At 45.5% G+C, this 22,406-nt stretch overlaps 1 protein-coding gene across 1 annotated transcript in view; it reads left to right on the top strand.

Annotated features, from left to right (window-relative positions):
- The first annotated feature begins 1,697 nt into the window (after positions 1-1,697).
- The window catches only part of DYSF (dysferlin), a 154,535-nt gene continuing 133,826 nt past the window's right edge, over positions 1,698-22,406 (top strand). Inside the window, exons 1-6 of the mRNA XM_058193062.1 lie at positions 1,698-1,841; positions 10,916-10,971; positions 14,629-14,720; positions 18,343-18,448; positions 19,553-19,667; positions 20,787-20,974. Coding sequence (XP_058049045.1) covers positions 1,748-1,841; positions 10,916-10,971; positions 14,629-14,720; positions 18,343-18,448; positions 19,553-19,667; positions 20,787-20,974 — 651 coding nt within the window. The 5' untranslated portion in view covers positions 1,698-1,747. The remainder of the gene's footprint in view (positions 1,842-10,915; positions 10,972-14,628; positions 14,721-18,342; positions 18,449-19,552; positions 19,668-20,786; positions 20,975-22,406) is intronic.

Raw genomic sequence — 22,406 nt, 5'->3', positions numbered from 1 at the left:
AAGATATTCAAGGGTACCAGGCCTAAGATGGAACCTTGTGGTCCCCCACTGCTTACTTCCCTCCATGTAGACTTAGACCCATTAAAGACTACTTGTTGGGTACGGCTTGTCAGCCAGTTACAAATCCATCTGGTGGTGAAGCTGTCTATCCCACATTTTTCTAGCTTACCAAGAAGTAAGAAGTAGGTTGTGGTCTCCTTTGTCAAATGCCTTGCTGAGGTCTAAATTTACTATGTCCACAGCATTTTGCTGGTCTACTAATTTAGTCACTTTGTGAAAGAATGAAATAAGATTGGTTTGGCACGATCTGTTTTTAACAAACTTGTAGTGGCTTCACAATTCACAAAGCAGAGCAGAAAACATTGTATTATTAAGCACCAAATTGAGTTTCAGGCATATTGGGGGGGAAAGTAACATTTCCAGACCTTTATGATAAGATTCCCTTGATTATTAAAGATCCATTATGATAAAATGTATTTTGGGAATTGTTAGGTTGACTAGATCTTGGATATAGAGATTAAAATAGTATTTCTCAACTTTAGTAACCTGAAGATGTGTGGACTTCAACTCCCAGAATTCCCCAGCCAAGTCTGGGAGTTGAAATCCACACATCTTCAAATGGTCAGGGTTGAAAAACAATGGATAACAGAGGCCAGATTACAGGGAGTTTTGAACTCTAAATTTTTCCATTTTTCTAATCTGGTCATTGTGGTGTGGACAGTGAAACTCAAACAAAGGGTTTCATTCCCAGTTGCCTTACCTGTTTTGACATGGTGTGATTAAAGTTAGGACTATTCCCACCTGATATGTGAAAGCTGGTTGGGTGACTTTGGGCCGGTCCCTGTCTCTCTCAGCCCAACCCACCTCACAGGATTGTCGTTCTGGGGAAAATAGGAGGAGGAAAGAGTCTTGGTATGTTTGCCACCTTGAGTTGTTTACAACCCCCAGCCTTGGCCTTCTGAAAGGGCTTGGAAACCTGGGGGGGGGGGAGTCTCCCATTTTGGAGGTGGTTAGTGGATCAGGAAGAAGATCCCACCTGAACTCCATCTATACATTGGTTCTTTTTATCCATTCTAATATTAATTTTAATGTTTTCACTTGTTGATGTCTGAAGTTTTTATGACTTAATCCTATCCTTGTTTTATTCGTTGATTTTGGGTATTATAAGCCTCTTGGTAAAAAGATGGGAGGCATAATCAATCAATAAAAATTAATAAAATAAGATTGAATTAAATGAAAACAAAACAAAACAAGTCAAAATGAAATTCAATGCAACAATAAAATAAAGTAAAATAATAAAATAATAAAAATAAGATGAAATAAAATAAAAATAATAATAAAATAATGAAATAAAAAATAAAATAAAAATAAGATATTAAAATAAAACAATTAATTAAATTTTAAATAAAATAAAATAAAATAAAATAAAATAAAATGCATGCCAGGAGCAGGACTGGCTGGAGAGGTGGGCGTGGGAGGGGCGCCTTGCAATCTGAAAGCCAGAATTTTTCCACCGGGACTGTCGGCGCCGCCGGAGCATCCCTGCTTGCCAACCTCATAGCGCCCCCTGGAGGGATAACGCAGTATTGCCGGGACGCCTCCTGGTCCTGATGCTGCGCGGGGGGGGGGCGGGGTCTGCAGAAGGAGGCGGCCAGGGCGGGGCGGGGCTGTCCGGGGCACGGACGGTCCCCTCCGCTCTCCTCCTCCTCTTCCCAAGAGCCGGGGCAGCGCCGCGACTGCAAGAGCCATGCTCCGCTGCCATCTCCAGCGGGCCTGCAGCCTGCCCGGCTCAGAGCGGGGCGACAAGCGCAGCGACCCGGTGGCCAGCCTGACTTTCCGAGGTGAGTCGCGACCCCGCAGCAACCGCGGTGGCGGCCCCGGCCCGTTTCTTGGCTCCCCGGGGGACTCCGTCCTTCTCCGGGACGAGCTGGGTTGCGAAGGGCAGCAGCTACCGATCCCCCCACCCTTCCCCACTCCGTCCGACAGGGGTGCTGCATTCTCTCCGCCTTTTATTGCGATTCGTTCCCTCCTGGAATTGCTGGACTCCAAAGCCCATCATCCCGACCAATGGCCCTGCCGGGCGCGCGGAGGGGGGGAGATGACGGGTGAGAGGAGAGGAGAGGAGCCGTATGCGACGAAATTTCATTTCAGTGTATGCCGGTTAGTGTACATTCAAAGTGACAATAAAGTTAGTCCAAGAGGCATTCCAGCAGATGCTTCGAGGGCTCCAGGTTGCAGAATTGGTTGATGGACCTGTCGATCAGTCAGTCAAGAACTTTGATTTGGCTCCGGGCTTTTACGGTTCTTCATCTTTTAATCTGTTTATAGTAGTGACTTGATTTTCTAGGTTGTTCTAACTTTTGACTGGGAGCCGCTCAGAGTCGGTTGGAAGGTGGGCAGCTCTATAAATGCTTTAAATAAAATCAGACACTCATTCATTCAATCGATCACATAGATCTCCCCTTTTGCCTGTGCTATGGAGGGAGGGGAGGGACAGCAGGGTGAGAGCAGCTGATAGTAAGGAGTTAGTAAGAAGGAGGAGTTGGACACAGCTGCCCCCTCTTCAATGGACAGAGGAGGGGGGTTATGCCAAGCATCCTTCCTCCTCCTCCTCCCCCAGCTGCCTTCTCTGCTTCAAAGAGGACCATGGAATTCTCTCCAGAATGCTGCTACCCAAAGGCTGTGCCTCATGGGTCCTACTAGAGAGCAAACAGTTTGCATGCAGGCAGCAGGTGCAATTGTGACTTGTGCTGGTATCTTTTATGGATTTATGGAGCCCTCCGCCTTTGATGGAGTCGTTGCCTTCCCTCCTTCATCCTGAGCCTCTCGGCGTCTGGTCAAAAAAGGGAGTAGCCATGATATGGCCATCATCGCAAACATGATGGGGCCATCAAAGCTCTGAGGGGTTCTTGGTTCTCTTTGAGTTGGCTGTTTTCTTGCAGATGTTTTGTTTCCCAAACGAAAGTGCTAACTCTAACGCTGATGATGTTCCCTAGTTGGGTAATGAATCATTTACAAGAAAACCACAAAGCCCAGAGAGCACCAAGGACTCCACAGCCGTCCTCTTCTCCCCGCCCTCCTCCTCCTCCTCTTCCTCTTCTCCATAATCCCACTCCCTTCTAGCCCTGATGATGTTCCCAAGTTGGGTAATGAAATATCTGCAAGAAAAAAAACAGCCAAGCTCAGAGAGCACCAAGGACCCCTCATTTTATTTATCAGAATATTATTTATCAGAAGTGAAAATATTTACAGACCCCTCGCATCCTGGACATAAACTGTTTCAACTCCTACCCTCAAAACGACGCTATAGAGCACTGCACACCAGAACAACTAGACACAAGAACAGTTTTTTCCCGAAGGCCATCACTCTGCTAAACAAATAATTCCCTCAACACTGTCAGACTATTTACTGAATCTGCACTACTATTAATCGTTTCATAGTTCCCATCACCAATCTCTTTCCACTTATGACTGTATGACTATAACTTGTTGCTGGCAATCCTTATGATTTATATTGATATATTGATCATCAATTGTGTTGTAAATGTTGTACCTTGATGAACGTATCTTTTCTTTTATGTACACTGAGAGCATATGCACCAAGACAAATTCCTTGTGTGTCCAATCACACTTGGCCAATAAAATTCTATTCTATTCTATTCTATTCTATTCTATTTCAGCCCTGAGCTACAAATATTCTCCTTTATTGGCATCAAAGCTCTGCATGGTTTTTACGGGCATTGTCCTGTTGACTTTTTAAACTGTGCCCTGCGGGTGCATCCACAGCCTAGGAAACAAGATAGTCCAATTAGGTCCCGGGGCTTCAGTTCCTGCAAGGTGGGTTTTGAGGGTCTGTTAGGGGAAACGGATGGAAAGCAGTTTGTGATCACGGGAAGAAAGCAAAGGAAGTCCTAGCAGCTCCCGGAGAGACCACGATGGAGTGAATCTGGCAGAAGGAACTTTGTTTTCTGGTGCCCACCACCACCAAACCACCCAAAGGCAAGATCTCCTGGGGTTTTCTTTTCTCCTGGGGCTTTGGTGCAGCTCCGGTGGAGACACCTGGTTCTCCTCCTTTTTCTCTTGGGCTCCAGAAGCTGCTACGACTTGCTTGGATTAGGTATTTCTACTCTGAGGAACGATGGCAGAGGTCTTCTCCAGCCAACCTTGGGGAAGAAGCTGGCTGGGACAAATGAGCTCCAGAGAACACGGAAAGGAGGCCAGAGTAGTGGTGCCACATTTGGGTCCCACAAAGGATTCCTGGTCTTTCATGAAGAAGACCAGCAGATATTATGCCTGCTCTGGTTTCATGCAAGCTATGCCGGTGGCTTGGCTCACTTGCTTGAATCACCGGCAACAACCAGGCTAGCCAGCCGCTCTGGCATTCTCTTCGCCAGGAAGGCCTCTGACACAGCTCTTGAATCAAAGTCAGACAGGCAACAGTTCAACGGGTGCAGAGAAGCTAAAGCTTCCCAGAGGATCAATGCAAGAAGAATGGAGTTAGATTTAAAAACAACACCAATTGCTTCATACCTACTATTTTAAAGGGAAACTTGAACTTAAATGTAGACATAAACAGGTTTGGAAGAGAAAGGAAGAAAGTGTCAATAGGCCAAGCCGACTTAATAAAGAAAAGACTGAAGGAGTGAAAAATTTTCCATCCGCAGGCTCAAAACTAGGTGAAATGAAGGAACACATCTCCTTGATCACAGAATAGCAGAGTTGGAAGAGACCTTGGAGGTCTTCTAGTCCAACCCGCTGCTCAGGCAGGAAGCCCTCGACCATTTCAGGTAAATGGCTGTCCGGTGTCTTCTTAAAAACTGCCAGTGTTGGAGCATTCACAACTCCTGGAAATAAAATATGAAAGTGCAGAGAAACCTGAGAGACACCCAGCTGGTCTTGTCTAGCTCTGATTGTCCATGTGACAGCTGCATGAAGGGAACGACTAAGGAAGAAAAACTGTTGCCTTTAATTGAGGTGCTGAGGAACAGAGGAGATCATCAGAAGATCAAATCATTTTGCGATACTGGGAGGAGGTCTGCAGGAGGTCAAAGAAATCAAGATGGCAGCAATGGCTGGGAGATCAAAGCTCTCTGTGGCAGCAGTAAAGAGAAATAGGGGCTCAGCTGCATGGTTGTGGTTGCCGTCTCGCCTTTTGGGATGCCACCTCTGCAAACACCCCCAAATGACATAAATGATCATCTAAAACAAGCCTGCTCCCCAGGATGAGTCTTATCTGAAATACTTCATGAGAAGATGTAGTTGAAGAAGACCTTGATCCCAAAAAGGGGCTGTTGACGTGAGCAGGAATGGAGAAGGTCTCCTGGGGATTGTTGTGTCCATTGATGGATCAGGGTGAGTTGGAGACAGGAAGGGAAGGTTAAACGGGTATTTCATTTTTGTTCATTCTAGAGCGGGAGCCAATGTCTTTTTCAGGAAGTGGAGTTCAAAATCGCAATCTTTCTCGTCTTCCAGGGATGGTGGTGAGGCGGGCCTTGTCCTTAACTAGTTTTCTGATTAATCAGTGCCAATTTCCTCCAATTATGTCCCTTATTTGGTCTTTTTAAAAAATGACTCCCTCGATAGCGAAGAGAATGTGAACATGGGCAGGCTGATTTCCGCTGGAAGAATTAAGACTCTGGTTTGCAGGGTGAAGAGCTTCCAGGCTGAAGTTCTAAGATGTGAAATAAACTGTTTTCTCACCCTTCTTCCCTCCCTCTTTCTCCCTCTTTCTCTTTCTCTCCCTTTCTTTCTCTCCCCCCTCCCTCTGTATCTCATTGGGTCTGTGTGTGTGTGTGTGTGTGTGTGTGTGTGTGAGAGAGAGAGAGAGAGAGAGAAAAGGAGGATTATACAGGTGTACAAACATTTGTTTAATGACTATTCAAACTTACAGCTGCACTGAAAGACGTGACCTATGACCATTTTTTACACTTTAGAATAGAATTCTTTATTGGCCAAGTGTGATTGGGCACACAAGGGATTTGTCTTGGTGCATCTGCTCTCAGTGTACATAAAAGAAAAGATACGTTCATCAAGAATCATAAAGTACAACACTTAATGATAATCATAGGGTACAAATAAGCAATCAGGAAACAATATCAATATAAATCGTAAGGATGCAAGCAACAAAGTTACAGACATACAGTCATAAGTGGAAAGAGATGGGTGATGGAAACGATGAGAAGATTAATAGTAGTACAGATTTTAGTCAATAGTTTAACAGTGTGGAGGGAATTATTTGTTTAGCAGAGTGATGGCGTTCGGGAAAAAACTGTTCTTGTGTCTAGTTGTTCTGGTGTGCAGTGCTCCAGAGCGTCGTTTTGAGGTAACCCAAGTCCTTGGTTTTAACAGCCCTCTGGCCTCGTCCCCTTGGCCTCTGTTCACACAAATAACCGGCCCTCCCCTTCTTAGACCCTCCTGAGCTGTCAGGGGCTCTTCCACCGCCTGCTTCCCCCAAAGATCCCAAGCGCATTTTCCTCCAGGGGAAGGCTCTGCGCGGCCCTCTTGGCAAGGATGGAACCGGAGATTCAGAAATGCGGATGGCAATTTCAGTTGCATGAGAGTCGGGAGGGGGAGAAGGGGGAGGGGGGGAGGAACCGGAGGAATCCTGCAAGAGGAAGCCTGGTGGCCTCTTCTCCCCCTCCTCTCCCCTGGATGGAAATAGAGACCCTCAGCTAAATGGGACCACCTCTATTTTTGCTCCCAACTTCTTCGGCAAGGCTGGGCAGACGCCTCTCCGCATTGCTGGAGACCCAAAGCAGGTTCAAAATTGCATTCCGGTCTTTAAACTCTACGTACCACAATCCAACACAAAAATCAGGAAAAACAAATTACCCATATCAATAAAAAAAGCTCCAATCCAAAAAAAAAAATCCCTTTGGAGAAAAAACAAAAAGAGGTATGTAGCAAATTTCAAAAACTTATACAGAGATATTTGCAACCAAATAAAAATTGAATGCACCAATTACCACACCAAGCAAGAAGAAGACTTTCTGTGCACAAATTCCAATCGTGCTTTTTATAATTTAGTGAACAACAAACTTAATGACTCTAGATCCATCCCACCACTAAAAGAAACTAATGGCAAAGAATATAATGATGAAACAGCTAAAGCAAACATCTTTAAAACATTCTTCGGCTCAGTCTTTGTTAACAGTAATGGCTCCTACCCGACATTCCCCAACTGCACCAACAACGACCTAACACATAGATTTCACTGAAGAAAATGTTGAAAAAGCTCTTCGCAAACTGAAACCATCCCTATCTATAGGACCTGATGGACTATGTGCATACTTCTTAAAAAAGCTTTCCACTAATATAGCAGAACCCCTAAGCATAATCTTTGGAAAAGTCTTCATGACCAGTTCTATTCCCAAACTTTGGTCATTAGCCACGGTCATCCCAGTCTTCAAAAAAGGAGACCCCAGCTTAGTTGAAAATTACAGACCAATCTCTCTATGCTGTGTCACCTGTAAAGTTATGGAATCTATCATCAACCAATCCATTACCCTCCACCTAGAAACAAACAACCTTCTCTCTAATAAACAATTTGGTTTCAGAAAAAAATTATCATGTAAGTTACAACTTCTTCACTGCAAAAACATATAAACTACAAATCTTGATCAGGGCAAAACAATAGATGCAATCTACATAGACTTCTGTAAAGCTTTTGACTCAGTGGTACATGACAAACTTCTCCTAAAACTAAAATCCTACGGCATCTCCGGACCCCTCCACAATTGAATAACAACGTTCATGTCAAACAGACAACGTGGTCAAAATAGGCAGTGCCCTATCAAACCCTGTTCCTGTCAATAGTGGCGTTCCCCAAGGCAGCGTTCTAGGACCAACACTCTTCATATTATACATTAATGATCTCTGTGACCATATTAAAAGTAATTGTGTTGTCTTTGCTGACTATGTCAAACTATTTAACACTACCAACAATACAGCTACCTTCAAAAAGACCTTGACTTTGTGTCAGAATGGTCAAAAACTTGGCAACTCCAAATCTCAACCAGCAAATGCTCTGTCTTACACATTGGAAAAAAGGATCTAAACACTAAATACAAACTTGATGGACATTACCTTCCAGATGACCCCCACCCTGTTAAAGACCTTGGAGTTTTCATATCCAATGATCTAAGTGCCAAAGCCCACGGCAACTACATCGCAAAAAAGGCTTTAAGAGTTGTAAACCTAATCTTACATAGCTTCTTCTCCAGAAACACTACACTACTAACCAGAGCTTATAAAACATTTGCTAGACCAATTCTTGAATACAGCTCACCTGTCTGGAACCCATATCACATCTCTGACATCAATACAATTGAACTTGTCCAGAAATATTTTACAAGAAGAGTTCTCCACTCCTCTGAATACAACAAAATACCTTATGCCACCAGACTTGAAATCCTGGGTTTAGAAAACTTAGAACTCTGCTGCCTCTGACAGGACCTGTGTTTAACTCATAGAATCATCTATTGCAATGTCCTTCCTGTTGAAGACTACTTCAGCTTCAATCACAACAATACAAGAGCAAACAATAGATTTAAACTTAATGTTAACCGCTTCAGTCTTGATTACATAAAATATGACTTCAGTAACAGAGTTGTTAACGCTTGGAATACCCTACCTGACTCTGTGGTCTCTTCCCAAAATCCCCAAAGCTTTAACCAAAACTGTCTACTATTGACCTCACCCAGTGGTGGGATTCAGCCAGTTCGCACCACTTCGGGAGAACCGGTTGTTAACTGTCTGAGCAGTTTGGCAAACTGGTTGTTGGAAGAAATCATTAGGGCAGAGAACTGGTTGTTAAATTACTTGAATCCCATCACTGACCTCACACCTTTCCTAAGGGGTCTACAAGGGGCAGGCATAAGAGCACAAACGTGCTACCGTTCCTGTCCTAATGTTCCCTTGATTGTATCCAATTTATATAGTTATTACATGCTTATACTCATATATATGCTTATATGTTGTATAGTTACTTCATACTTATGCTTATGTATGCTGTTATGACAAATAAAATAAAATAAAATAAAATTAAAAAAATAAACTGTTTCAACTCCTACCCTCAAAACGACGCTATAGAGCACTGCGCACCAGAACAACTAGACACAAGAACAGCTTTTTCCCGAAGGCCATCACTCTGCTAAACAAATAATTCCCTCAACACTGTCAAACTATTTACTAAATCTGCAATACTATTAATCTTCTCATTGTTCCCATCACCAATTTCTTTCCACTTATGACTGTATAACTGTAACTTTGTTGCTTGTATCCTTATGGTTTATATTGATATTGATTGTTTCCTGATTGCTTATTTGTACCTTATGTCTATCATTAAGTGCTGTACCTTAGAATTCTTGATGAACGTATCTTTTCTTTTTATGTACACTGAGAGCCTATGCACCAAAGACAAATTGGCCAATAAAGAATTCTATTCTGTTCTAGACAAATCCACCCTGCAAATCCTTTGAAACACATATTGCTCTGCGTCTTTTCTGGGAAACGGCTGCAAAGTGACCATATATAGCTGCCTTCAGTTCAGCTGCTGGACTGGGAAGAGATGGGGAGGGGGAGGGGGAGACAGGAGGGAGGAGGGAGCGTCCGACTGCAGCTGCCCCAGACGAACCTTCCGCCAGTCTTTGGCCCTGGAGACCCTCCTATTGTTCTGGGGTCCTGATTTAGGAGTCACTTCCTTTTCCTTCGGGGTGTTTGAGCGGTGGGGAAGGCGCTTGGCCCAACCTCCAAGGGGCTCTGCGTGTTTCGGCCAGAGCTGAGCGGGTTTGCTTAATTTATGGGCTAACAGAAGGAAATATTCGGCACGCAAGAGCAGCCCAAGATAGAATTAAGAGCAACTGCCAGATGAGCTGTGTTAACCCTCTCCAAGCACCGGTTTCCAGTTCAGACAAAGCTCGTTTTACCATCCAGGTTCCACCTGTAACCAAGGGGTTCCAGGACACTGGGCAATTGCATCCAGTTTTGGTCCCCAGGTTACCAAAAAAAAAAAAAAAAAGGGTTGAGACTTTGGAAAAAGTGCAGAGAAGAGCAACCAAGGTGATTAAAGGCCTGGAAATAAAAGCATACGAAGAAGAGTTTCAGAATTTGGGTTGGCCGGTCCAGAGAAAAGAAGGGTGAGGGGGGACACGAATGCAGTCTTCCAGTATTTGAGAGGAGGGGGTCACCTTATTCTGCAAAGCAGCTGAAGGCAGGAGAAGAAAGAATGGAGGGAAAGTAACCAAGGAGAGAAGCAACTGGAATAAGGGGTGTTTGGTTTAGCACGTCTAGTGGTTAAGGCACCAAGCGAGAAACTGGGGGGCAGTGAGAAACTTTGTAATTCAGGGTTGAACTGTGGGGTCTTTGGTTGTATCTGAGCTTGGTAGTTCTCATGCAGACCTTTCATGACCCAACTAGGTTAGATCATCAGTGCAAGAAGGGAGCGGGGTTTGCAGAAAGGAGGAGGAGGAGGAGGAGGAAAATGAGAGGAGGAGGAGGAGGACTGTGGGATCCTCTGTGCTCTCTGAGCTTAGTTGTTTACTTGCAGACGTTTCATGACCCAGCTAGGGAACATCATCAGCACTAGAACGAAGTGGAATTTCCTCTCTATTTTTTTATACGAGGGGCTGTCAACGTTGTTGGGAATGTTGCTTTCTTCTTGCCGTCAACTTTCGTTGATAGGTTGTACTATGGAGACAATCCTCGACTTATGACCCCAATTGGGATCAGAATTTGTATTGCTAAGCAATAACGGTTGTTAGGTGAGTCATGTCCAGCTAGCGCATGAACCAAATCGTTTGCTCTGACTTCCCTCCACCCCTCGACTCCTGCCTGCAAGAATATTTTTGGGAACCAGCTGTTCCTGTGTGTGTGTGTGTGTGTGTGTATCTTGCTGACTTGCTCTGCTCTCTTTTAGGAGTGAAAAAAAGAACGAAGGTAATCAAGAACAACACCAACCCGGTCTGGAATGAGGTGAGTCCTGTCTCCAGCACTAGTCGAACACAGATCTCCAAATTTGCAAGTTTTTCTTCCTTGCTGTGACAACCCATTAAGCAGCAGGTCTTTCCCTCTTAGGCAGGGAGAATGAGGCCCACATGAAAAATTCAGTTGCTATTATGGTCATAGCAGGGGTGAAATGCTACCGTTTCAGACTGGTTCACCCAAACTGGTAGCAAAAATTGCTACCGGTTTGGATGAACCGATATTTCAGATGATCAGCTGGGCTGCATGATTTATATTTGCTAGAAAGCAATCCTGCTTTCTAACAAATCTAAATCGTGCGGCACAGCTGTTCCCACCCCCCTCGCTGTTCTACTTACCTTAGAAAGCCTCCTTTTTCGGCGCTGCTCGGTAGCGCCTGTGTGGTGTGCATGTACGCCCATCACACGTTTGGGGCACACCATGCATTTGGCCTGCACAGCGAACCAGTAGCAGACTTCGGAGCATTGCTCTGGGTCACAGAGCAGAATTATAAATAAGAAGCATAATGATAATGATAATAATAATTTAAAAAGACAAGATAATATATTACAATTAGTGGTGGACTGCCTACCTAATTTTGCAGACACAATTCAGCTACACTTTAAGAAATTACATTGGACGTAAAATTGTACGTGAAAAGATTAGGGTTTCCTGAGTATTTTATCTGTGTGTGTGTGTGTGTTAGGAAGTGGGTCCCTCGGTCCTTACAGAAGTTACAGTATGCAGTATACAGTATGTAAGTTACAGTCCTCGACTTACGACCACAAATGAGCCCAAAATTTCTGTTGCCAGATGAGACAGCTTTGCCCCCATTTTATGTCCTTTCTTGCTAACGTTGTTAAGTGAATCACTGCACTGCACTATGTTGAGTTAGTAACCCAGTTGTTAAGCGAATCGGGCTTGCCCATTGATGTTGCTTGGTCAGAAAAGAGGATCACGTGACCCCGGGATACTGCAACCGTCGTAAATATGAGTCGGGTCGGCAGGCATCTGAGTTCTGATCACTGCGGCTGCAATGGTCGTAAGTGTGAAAAACGGTCATTGGTCGCTTTTTTCATAAGTAACTTTGAACAGTCACTAAACGAACCGTTGTAAGTAGAGGACCTGAGCTGTAAGTAACATGGTTTTTACCATTTCACAAAATAGAAGTGGCTTCGTCCCCTGAAATACTTTTCATTAAATATTTTTTGCCTTGTCCTTGCTGCTCCTTGGGAGTTGTGTGTTTGTGATTACTTCATAGAATAGAATAGAATAGAATATAATTTTTTTATTGGCCAAGTGTGATTGGACACACAAGGAATTTGTCTTGGTGCATATGCTCTCAGTGTACATAAAAGAAAAGATACTTTCGTCAAGACTCATAAGGTACAACACTTAATGATAGTCATAGGGAAACAGACAATATAAATGGAAAGGATACCAGCGACAAGCTTACAGTCATACAGTTGTAAGCAGAAGGAGATGGATGGTGGGAACAATGAGAAGATTAATAGTAGTGCAGATTTAGTCAATAGTTTGACAGTGTTGAGGGAATTATTTGTTTAGCAGAGTGATGGCCTTCGGGAAAAAACTGTTCAAATGTTCAAATGGACAGCTAACATCAAAACATCATTAAAAAACCACAACACTGAATGTTCTTTCTGCACCAACTCAGTAAGCTCAAACTGCCCAAAGAGCTGCTGATCCAATTCTACAGAGGAATTATTGAGTCTGTCATTTGCACCTCTATAACTGTCTGGTTCGGTTCTGCAACCCAACAAGAAAAACACAGACTTCAGAGGATAATTAGAACTGCAGAAAAAATAATTGCTGCCAACCTGCCTTCCATTGAGGACCTGTATACTGCACAAATCAAGAAGAGGGCCGTGAAAATATTTGCAGATCCCTCGCATCCTGGACATAAACTGTTTCAACTCCTACCCTCAAAACGACGCTATAGAGCACTGCACACCAGAACAACTAGACACAAGAACAGTTTTTTCCCGAAGGCCATCACTCTGCTAAACAAATAATTCCCTCAACACTGTCAGACTATTTACTGAATCTGCACTACTATTAATCGTTTCATAGTTCCCATCTCCAATCCCTTTCCACTTATGACTGTATGACTATAACTTGTTGCTGGCAATCCTTATGATTTATATTGATATATTGACCATCAATTGTGTTGTAAATGTTGTACCTTGATGAAGGTATCTTTTCTTTTATGTACACTGAGAGCATATGCACCAAGACAAATTCCTTGTGTGTCCAATCACACTTGGCCAATAAAAATTCTATTCTATTCTATTCTAGTTGTTCTGGTGTGCAGGGCTCTGTAGCGTCGTTTTGAGGGTAGGTTTTCTAGATAGAGGTTTTCATAGTTTTTAATATATTATTTATATATATTTTTATATTTTTTATATATTTTTTCATAGGTTTTCTAGATAGAGGCTTTCATAGTTTTCTAGATGCCCCTCCGACCCCCCTCCCAATGTCAGTTTGTGTTCCCGTGGGGAAGCCAGGATTGTCAGCTTCCTCTCTTTATCATCTCTTCCTCTTCGTTCTTGTTGAAGGGACCCACTTCAACCCTTAGACCGAGACAATAAAGAGAGAAGTGTTTAGAACTAAATTAGGGTTTCCTTTGCAGGGCCACACCCTGACAATAGTGTCTGTTTATCACACATCCTCTTAGGAGTAGGAAACTTTTAAGCAAGCTGGCTGGGAATCTGGGTTCTTGATTACATTTCCTTGAGGGAGGGGGAAGCGGGGGGGGGGAGAAGGAAATCGGAAAGCTTTGTCCATAGCTGCATAGGCGCTAGGACAGATTCCCATCCTGCTTTCGGTGAACTGAAATGGGAAGCCGTTTGAGGTGACACGATAAGCAGTCTTCCAATATTTGAGGGGCTGCCCCAAAGAGGAGGGGGGCAATCTATTCTCCAAAGCCCCTGAAGGCAGGACAAGAAGCAATGGATGGAAACTCATCAAGGAGAGAAGCAACCTGGAATTAAGGAGAAATTTCCTGACAGTGTGGACAAATAGTCAGTGGAACAGAAGTTGCCTTCAGAAGTTTTGGGTTCTCCATCACTGGAGGATTTAAAGAAGAGACTGGACAGTCACTTGTCTGAAATGGTATAGGTTCTTCTGCTTGAGCAGGGGGCTGGACTAGAAGACCTCCAAGGTCCCTTCCATCTCTATTCAGATTCTGATTATGAATCAGAAGTCACGACTGTTCCAACACTGGAGGTTTTTAAGAAGAGACTGGACAGCCATTTGTCTGGAATTGCATAGGGTTTCCTGCTTGAGTTGGGGGCTTGACTAGAAGATCTCCAAGGTCCCTTCCAAGTCTGTTCTTCTGTCCTTGATTGGTTTCCTCCGTTGCTTCTTGTCCTGCCTTCGGGTGCCTTGGAGAATAGGTGGAACCCCTCTTCTCTGTAGCAGCCCCTCAATATGGGAATCTTATCTGCTTATCTTGTCACCTCAGTTCTTCTTTTCCATGTTGAGTTCCAACACTATTGAGGATTGACCAGATCTTATGGGATGGATTGAGTCCTTTTGGTTCAGCATATGCTCAATCAATCAATCAATCAATCAATCAATCAATCATCCTACTTCAGATTCAATTTCTGTTCTGACATTCCTTCCAATGTTTCTCCCATCTTCTCTTAGGGCTTTGAGTGGGACCTGAAAGGTGTCCCGTTGGACCAGAATGCTGAGCTCCATGTGGTGGTCAAGGATCATGAAACCATGGGCAGAAACAGGTGGGGCTCCCAGGAATATGTGTCTCTCTGTGTCTGTTGGAATGTATTTTTATGCAACAGCTACAGTGGTATTTAGCCAGTAGATGGCACTGTTTACAAATTTGGATCTGTGGTACATAGTATACTCTATGCTCTTTTGTTCTGAGTAGTTTCCTGTTTCCTGGTACAGTTAAATACTGGTAATTGAGCAGTAAAGCACATGGTGGCTGTGCTCTTTGTTTGTTCTGTGTGGTGCTTTATGTAAACGGAATGTCTAATAGTGTCACAAAAAAGTCAATATGGCGAACACCAAGGTGTGAACAAAGCCCCAACTGAGGTTTTTCTGTGCTTTGCAGAGTTTATTAGCTGGTTCTCCCTTTGACCTAGAGCAGTGATGGCTAACCTTTTTACCATCGTGTGTCAGGAGGGGTGGGTGGGGAGGGTCGCCCGCGTGTGTGCCCACACCCATAATTCTATGCGCCCTGCCCCCACCCCCACGCATGTGTGTGTGACCCTCCCCGTTCCCCCTGCTCCTGGCACATGATGGCCCGGTAGGCCTGTTTTTCTTTCTCGCCTGGCTCCAGAGCCTTTCTAGGAGTCTTGGGAGGGTGAAAATGGCCTGCCTCCCCCAGAGGTCCTCTGGATGCCAAAAATGGCCCATTTGCCAACTTCCAGTGGGACCGGAAGGCCCGTTTTTTTCTGACCCCAGCCTCCAGGGCCTCTCTAAGAGTCTGGGGAGGGCAAAAACGACCTGCCCCACCCCTCCGGAGGTCCTCTGGATGCCAGAAACAACCCGTTTGCCAACTTCCGGTGGGACCCTAGGGACACAATCATCACATGAAGTCTTAGTACTGCTTTATAAAGTCTTAGTAAGGCCACACCAAGAATATGGCATCCAGTTTTGGTCACTACATTACAAAAAAGATGTTGAGACTTTGGAAAAAGTGCACAGAAGAGCAACTAAGATGATTAAAGGCCTGGAGCCTAAAACATAGGAAGAACAGCTACAGGATTTGGGTAGGGCTAGTCTAGAGAAAAGATGGATTTTGGGGGACATGAAAGCAGTCTTCCGGTATTTGAGGGGCTGCCAGAAAAAAGAGAGGGTCAATTTATTCCCCAAAGCACCAGAAGGCAAGAAATAATGGAGGGAGATCAACCAAGGAGAGAAGCAACCTGGAGTTGAGGAGAAACTTCCTAACAGTGAGAACAATTAACCAGTGGAACAGCTTGCCACCAGAAGTTGTGGGTGCTCCAACACTGGAGGTTTTTAAGAAGAGACTAGACAGCCACTTGTCTGAAATAGTCTAGGCCTAGAGTCTCCTTCTTGGGCAAGGTGTTGAACTAGAAGACCTCCAAGGTCCCTTCCAATTCTATTCTATCCCAACACCCCCTCGCTTCAAATGTGATGCTGGCGTCACCCCTGCCAAATTCAAAGTCTGGGCGTAATGAGAATCCACCGACAGCTGCCAAGACAGGAACTTAAAAATAGCCGGATGGCTCACGGGAGAAGCAAATATTCCCAGCAAGAGAAGGATTTAGCTAAGCTCTGGGGAATTTGGAAGGAGGCTCCTGTCCAAGAGGACTTTCTTTCTTTCTTTCTTTCTTTCTTTCTTTCTTTCTTTCTTTCTTTCTTTCTTTCTTTCTTTCTTTCTTTCTTTCTTTCTTTCTTCCTTCCTTCCTTCCTTCCTTCCTTCCTTCCTTCCTTCCTTCCTTCCTTCCTTCCTTCCTTCCTTCTTTCCTATAGCTGAACCATTCATCTCCCTCACAGAGGGACTTGTGGCTGGTGTCCAACCAAATGTTAAAATATATAAAAACTGTACAAAAATTTGGAAGGAACGCTGCTAAAATTATTTTAAAAGGTAAAAATAAAATTGCAAAAACTCACCTGGCTCAAAACACTTGACTTCTCTGGAAATGGGTCATGAATTTGCACCTGAGTTTCAGGAGAGTCAGCTGTGGGGGGACACACAGCACCTTGTGTGTGTATGTGTGTGTTTGTGTTTGTGTCCAGATGCAGTTTGGGTCAAATCTCTCCATCTGGGAGAAGTGGGCAAGAATGGGGATGGATCAGTAGTGGGTTTCAATCAGTGTGACAACCAGTTCGCTTCGTGCACACCTTCCTCTTCCTCCTCCTCCTCCTCCTCCTCCTCCTCCTCCTCCTCCTCTTCCTCCTCCTCCTCCTCCTCCTCCTCCTCCTCCTCCTCCTCCTCCTCCTCCTCTTCGCAACCCCCACTTCCTTGTAGCACTGATGATGTTCCCTAATTGGGTCATGAAACGTCTGCCAGAAAACAACTGAGCTTAGAGAGGACCAAGGACCCCCACAGTCCAATATCTTCCCCCACTCCTCCCCACCTTCCTCTCCACAACTCCCCCCACCCCTTCTAGCCCTGATGATGTTCCCTAGTTGGGTCATGAAATGTCTGCAAGAAAGCCATCAGCTCCAAGGACCCCTCATTTCAACCTCAGGCTACATTTTCCCTGCCACTTTGACTTTTCTTGACCACCTGCAAAAGTTAAACCCGGTGCCAAAAGCTGGGTCAGACTGGACTTTCTCCCTATGACAGGGGAGACACTGAAATGTCCCTTCCTAAAGGAAGAAATGGGGGTGGGTGGGCGTCCCTTCTCCTGCTCCCTGGAACTCAGCCGGGGGGAGCCTCTTTCGGGGTGCTCCTTGGGAGACCCGCCGGTCCCTCCAGCATGGCCGGGCCAAAGCAACAGGAAGAGCCTTTGGGGGGGAAAACGGCCGTCTCGGCTGAACAATGCTGGGAAGCGAGAAGGGAAGTGACCCCAGAAGGACCCAAGGTTTCTGCGAGACTCCTGGCCAGAAGTGACTCTGAGCCTGACTTTTGGCCACGGCTGGAACACGAGCTGAGTTGACAAAGTGTCCCTCAAGACTGTTTCTTCCCCTTCCTTTCCAAAGCCAGCCTGAAGAATGGCGTGTCGGTCTCCGTCTTGGAAAAAATTCACGTTTCCTGCCCTGGTTAGTTCCTCTTCAGGAGGGACGATTGATGGGATTTGGCTGATAAGCTGAGATTTGGGGAAAATTTGTTTGCCCCCTGCTTCCTGGCTTATCCCCATATCAGAGTTTCAGGCTAAAAGCAGAGACTATTGGTGTAAATATATATACTGTATGTATGTACGTATATATGTATATATGTGTGTGTGTGTCTGTGTGCGTGTGTGTATACACACACATATACAAATACACACACACATCTGTCTGTCTGTCTGTCTATCTATCTATCTTTCATCAGCAGTTGAGACCAAAATTTCTGCTGCTGAGTGAGACATTGGTTAAGGGAGTTGTGCTCCATTTTACGACCTTTCTTGCCACAGTTGTTAAGTGAATCACTACTAGTGGTTGATTTAGCCACCCCATCGACCCGTCTTGTCAGAAGTTCGCAAAGGGAGACCCTGTGACCTTGGGACACTTCAACCGTCATAAAAAAGACAGGCCTGAATTTTGATCACCTGAGCGTGTGATCACACGGGGATACGGCAATGGTCGTAAGTGTGAAAAACGGTCATAAGCTGCTTTTTTCGGTGCCCTTGTAACTTTGAACGGTCACTAAACGTACTGTTGCAAGTCGAGGACTTCCTCTGTTGGCGGCCGACTCACATGTAGTGACTTTCTTTCTGACAGGTTTTTGGGGGAAGCCCACGTGGCCCTCCGGGATGTCTTGGCCTCCCCCAATCTGGCTGCCAGCTTCAATGCCCCTCTGCTGGATGCCAGGAGGCAGAGCACGGGGGTAAGTCCACTTTGGGGGTGACAGGGGTGACGGGGCTCTCCTGGCCCCCGGTGGGAAGGAAAAACACCTTTTGCTGATGGTGGAGCAGGCTGGGGAATTCTGGGAGTTGAAAGTCCACCTGTCTTCAAAATGGAGAAGTCTTGGTCTGGAGGAAAGAGGCTGGAGGCAACAGGCCAAATTGGTTCTGGGTCTCCCAGGAGTTACGGGGATGCAGTAGGACCACGTGAGGAGGTCCCTGGTTGGAGAAAATCTTAATACAGTGCTTCTCAACCATGGCGACTTGAAGTGGCTGGACTTCAATTCCCAGAATTCCCCAGCCAGAAAAATTGGTGTGCTTCTCACATGGTGACTTGAAGATGGCTGGTTGAACTCCCAGAATTCCCCAGCCAGCAAAGTTGGCCCACTTCTCAACATTGGCAACTTGAAAGTGGGTGGACTTCAACTCCCAGAATTCCCTGCCCAAAACGACTGGTGTGCTTCTCAGCCGTGGTGACTTGAAGGTGGGTGGACTTCAGATTAATTCTGGCTGGCTGGGGAATTCTGGGAGTTGAAGTCCACCCACCTTCAAGTCTCCAAGCTTGAGGATCATCGTTCTAGAGAACATCTGGAAGAGCACCGAGCAAGGGTTGGCTTTAATTTATTTTCCCTGCCTGAGTCAAAGGTTTTGGGAAGGACCTCTTATGCTCCGTGAGGGTGAAAGTTCCTAGGTTGCCACTTGTTTCATTTTGGCCTTGTTTCATTGAGGAATGGGGATCGCGTGTGGTTTGCTTCAAAGTGGAGATCAGAGGCGGGTTTGGTTCTTCGGTTGTTAACTGATTGGAAGGGCTGGGAAGTTGTCATTTCAATGGTTTTTCTGATTTGTGCGGTGCAGCGCGTAAATAAACAACAAACCAAAACCCCATGCCCATGCGGGAGTCGTGTTTTGGGAATCCAGGCAGAAGGTCTCTTGAAAGCAGCTGCAACAGCCTGAATGAAGAAGCAGCTGCTTTACAGAGGTCCTTCCCAACCAGGTGGTCCCATCCTCTGCGCCTGAGCCTCCTTTTGAGAGAGAGCATCCAGCCGCTTTCCTTTCAAGTCCTTCATCGGATCCTTTCTATTTTGCAGGGGTGTCTGATCCTCCAAGTCTCCTACACTCCACCCCCGGGAGCAGCTCCTTTCTTCCCTCCTCCGGCCCCTCCGGAACCAAATCTGACTCTCCCTGAGCTGGACACGGTGACAGGTAAGAAGGTGTAATAGTCCAACTCCCTGTTCAAGCAGGAGACCCTATAACATTTCTAACAAATGACTGTCCAACCTCTTCTTCAAAACCTCCAACGATGGAGCACCCACAACTTCTGGTGGCAAGCTGTTCTCCTGGTTAATTGTCCTCACTGTTAGGAAGTTTCTCCTTCATTTCAGGTTGCTTTTCTCCTTATTTGGTTTCCTTCCGTTGCTTCTGGTCCTGCCTTCAGGTGCTTTGGAGAAGAGGTTGACTCCCTCTTCTTTGTGGCAGCCCCTCGAATACAGCTCTCGTGACACCCCTAGTTCTTCTTTTCATTAAAGTAGACATTCCCAGTTCCAGCAACCGTTCTGTATATGTTTTAGCCTAATTGGTCCCCTAATCCTCTTGGTTGCTCTTCTCTGCACTCTTTCCAGATTCTCCACATCTTTTTTATATCATGGTGGGCAGAATAAGGCCTTTTTTCCTTTTGAGTCTGAATGTTCTCCTTGGTTGATGCTTTGTAATGTGTCCAACCCCTGAAGGCCAGTGCAGACCAGGAGCCAAGCAATGAAACTGGGAAAGGATCATCAGAGAACAAGTTGATGGAGGGATGTTTTGTGTGTTTTGTCACTGTTTTCCTCCAACCAGGCTGGCAGTGCCTAATGGTTTCTTTTACCTTTTGGGGATCTGAACTGGGCAAACGAACTGGGTAGATGAAGCAAAGTCCCAAGGGAATTCGAGCTAAGATTTGTTTTTGTTAATCAGAATATCAGAACGACCGAACATCAGAATAACACAAAATCAGACTAACAGAATAGCAGAGTAACAGAATGACAGAAGAAGAACAGAATTGGAAGGGACCTTGGAGGTCTTCTAGTCTTTCCTGCTCAAACGAGATCTGATACCTTAAAATCAAATCCTAAATTAGTTTGATACGAAATACTCCCCCTCCCCAACTGAATCTCCCCCCTGGCCTTTTTAGTCCCTGAAGTTTGTCATCATTTTCCTGGCCATGCTTAGAAATTTAATCCCACGATAAATAAGGTTGTCTCCTTTGGTGTGGCTTTGCCTCAAGAGCAGTTTATGAGCTGCCCTGAAAAGTCGGGGAGTAAACACCGTGAACCTCCTTCTCCGCAGACACAGGGGGAGAAGAAGACAGTGAGGACCAGCTGGGCACTGAAGAGGAAGCGGAGCCTTCTGCGAGACCCTCTGCTCCCGATCAGCCTTCCTTGCCCAAAAGGCCCCCATCCCATGTTCTTCCTGCAAGCAAGAGAAGGAAAAGCACTTCTCGGAAGCTGCTCTCCAACAAACCGCAGGATTTCCAGGTGACCAACCTCAAGCCCACCTTTGGGCAACGTCCGTGAAGGTCTTGGGAGGTTCTGCCATTCATGCAGGTGTTGGTGGCTTCTGCCCTTGGTCTAAAGAGGGTCTCGGCCCTCTTTCAGAAGGCAAAGGGGCTTCAAGCAATGAGTCTGGATTAGACTCTCACTGTTTCTGGAGAACATCTGCCGATACTTCAAGCTCCAGTGATCCAGCATGGCTGGAAGCCCTGCAGATACTTTGTGTTAGAGTGTGAAAAGGGCAGGAACCCATCCACACGTCCAACCAGTGTGTTCTTCTACCAGCTAGGTGAAGGTCTAGGATTCCTTCTTGGTGGTTCTTTCATCCAGACAGACAATCCGGGAGAAAACAATACTCTAATCAAGGAACTACCAAGGAGGACAACACACCCTGACCAACACTGGCAGGGCAAATGACTGCATATAATCAGGGAGAAAACCCCACACTCCTTTATCCTGATGATATTCCTTAGTTGGGTGATGAAACATCTACAAGAAAACAATCAAGTTTAGAGAGGACCAGGGACGCTACACTGGGGTTGATCACTAGCAAGGACCTTCTAATTAAGGGTTAGGGCCACGGTAGTTCCTAATGAAAGAACTACTAAGAACACGCCCACCAATGCAAGCAAGGCAAACCACTGGTATATAAACAGAGAGCAAACCCCACTTCCCTCTAGCACTGATGATATTCCCTAGTTCGGTAATGAAATGCCTGCAAGAAAACAACCAAACTCAGAGAGCACCACGGACCGGACAATCTTCCTCCTCCTCTTCCCCCTCCTCCCCCTCCTCCCCCTCCTCATCTTCATCCCATTCCTTTCTAGCACTGATGATGTTCTCCAGTTCGGTCATGAAACATCTGCAAGAAAACCACCCAGCTCAGGGAGCACCAAGGACTCCCCAGTCCAAAGACTGTAGATTTTGGTTAGAGAAAAAGGCAAACATCCAACTTGGAACCAAAGGGCAGAACGAAAGGCTCTCTGTTCTGTCCCCAACTCCCCACTTTACAGAGCAGACACAGAGACACGCGTCCCACAGTCCTTTTTATTTACAACAGACCTGACTTTCTGTAGTGGAGGAAAGACTTGGCAGCGACAGTGCAAAGGCCTGCCAAGTTCCGAGTTCTTTATCTCTTACGGAGATAAAGCCCACGTGTCCAAAAATCCGTTGCCAAGAGCTCACAAAAAAAATCCTTTGCACAATTCAGGCTTTTAACTTCCAAACGTCCGATCTGCAGTTCACCCTTGGTAGCTTTTGTCCGTCACAAGGGCTAGATGGCAACTCCACCCGCTTTTATCCCCTGTGGGGTGTGGCTCAGTGACTCAGCAATCTCTGGGCCTGCCACACCTCTTCCTCTGCTGTGCACGCTTATCTTTTTGACGCTGCCTCGGATCAATCCAAGATCGATCCTCAG

The sequence above is a fragment of the Ahaetulla prasina genome, chromosome 8 (genome assembly GCF_028640845.1).
Source record: "Ahaetulla prasina isolate Xishuangbanna chromosome 8, ASM2864084v1, whole genome shotgun sequence".
Taxonomy (NCBI): domain Eukaryota; kingdom Metazoa; phylum Chordata; class Lepidosauria; order Squamata; family Colubridae; genus Ahaetulla; species Ahaetulla prasina.
This window is presented reverse-complemented; position numbering and strand designations above follow the sequence as displayed.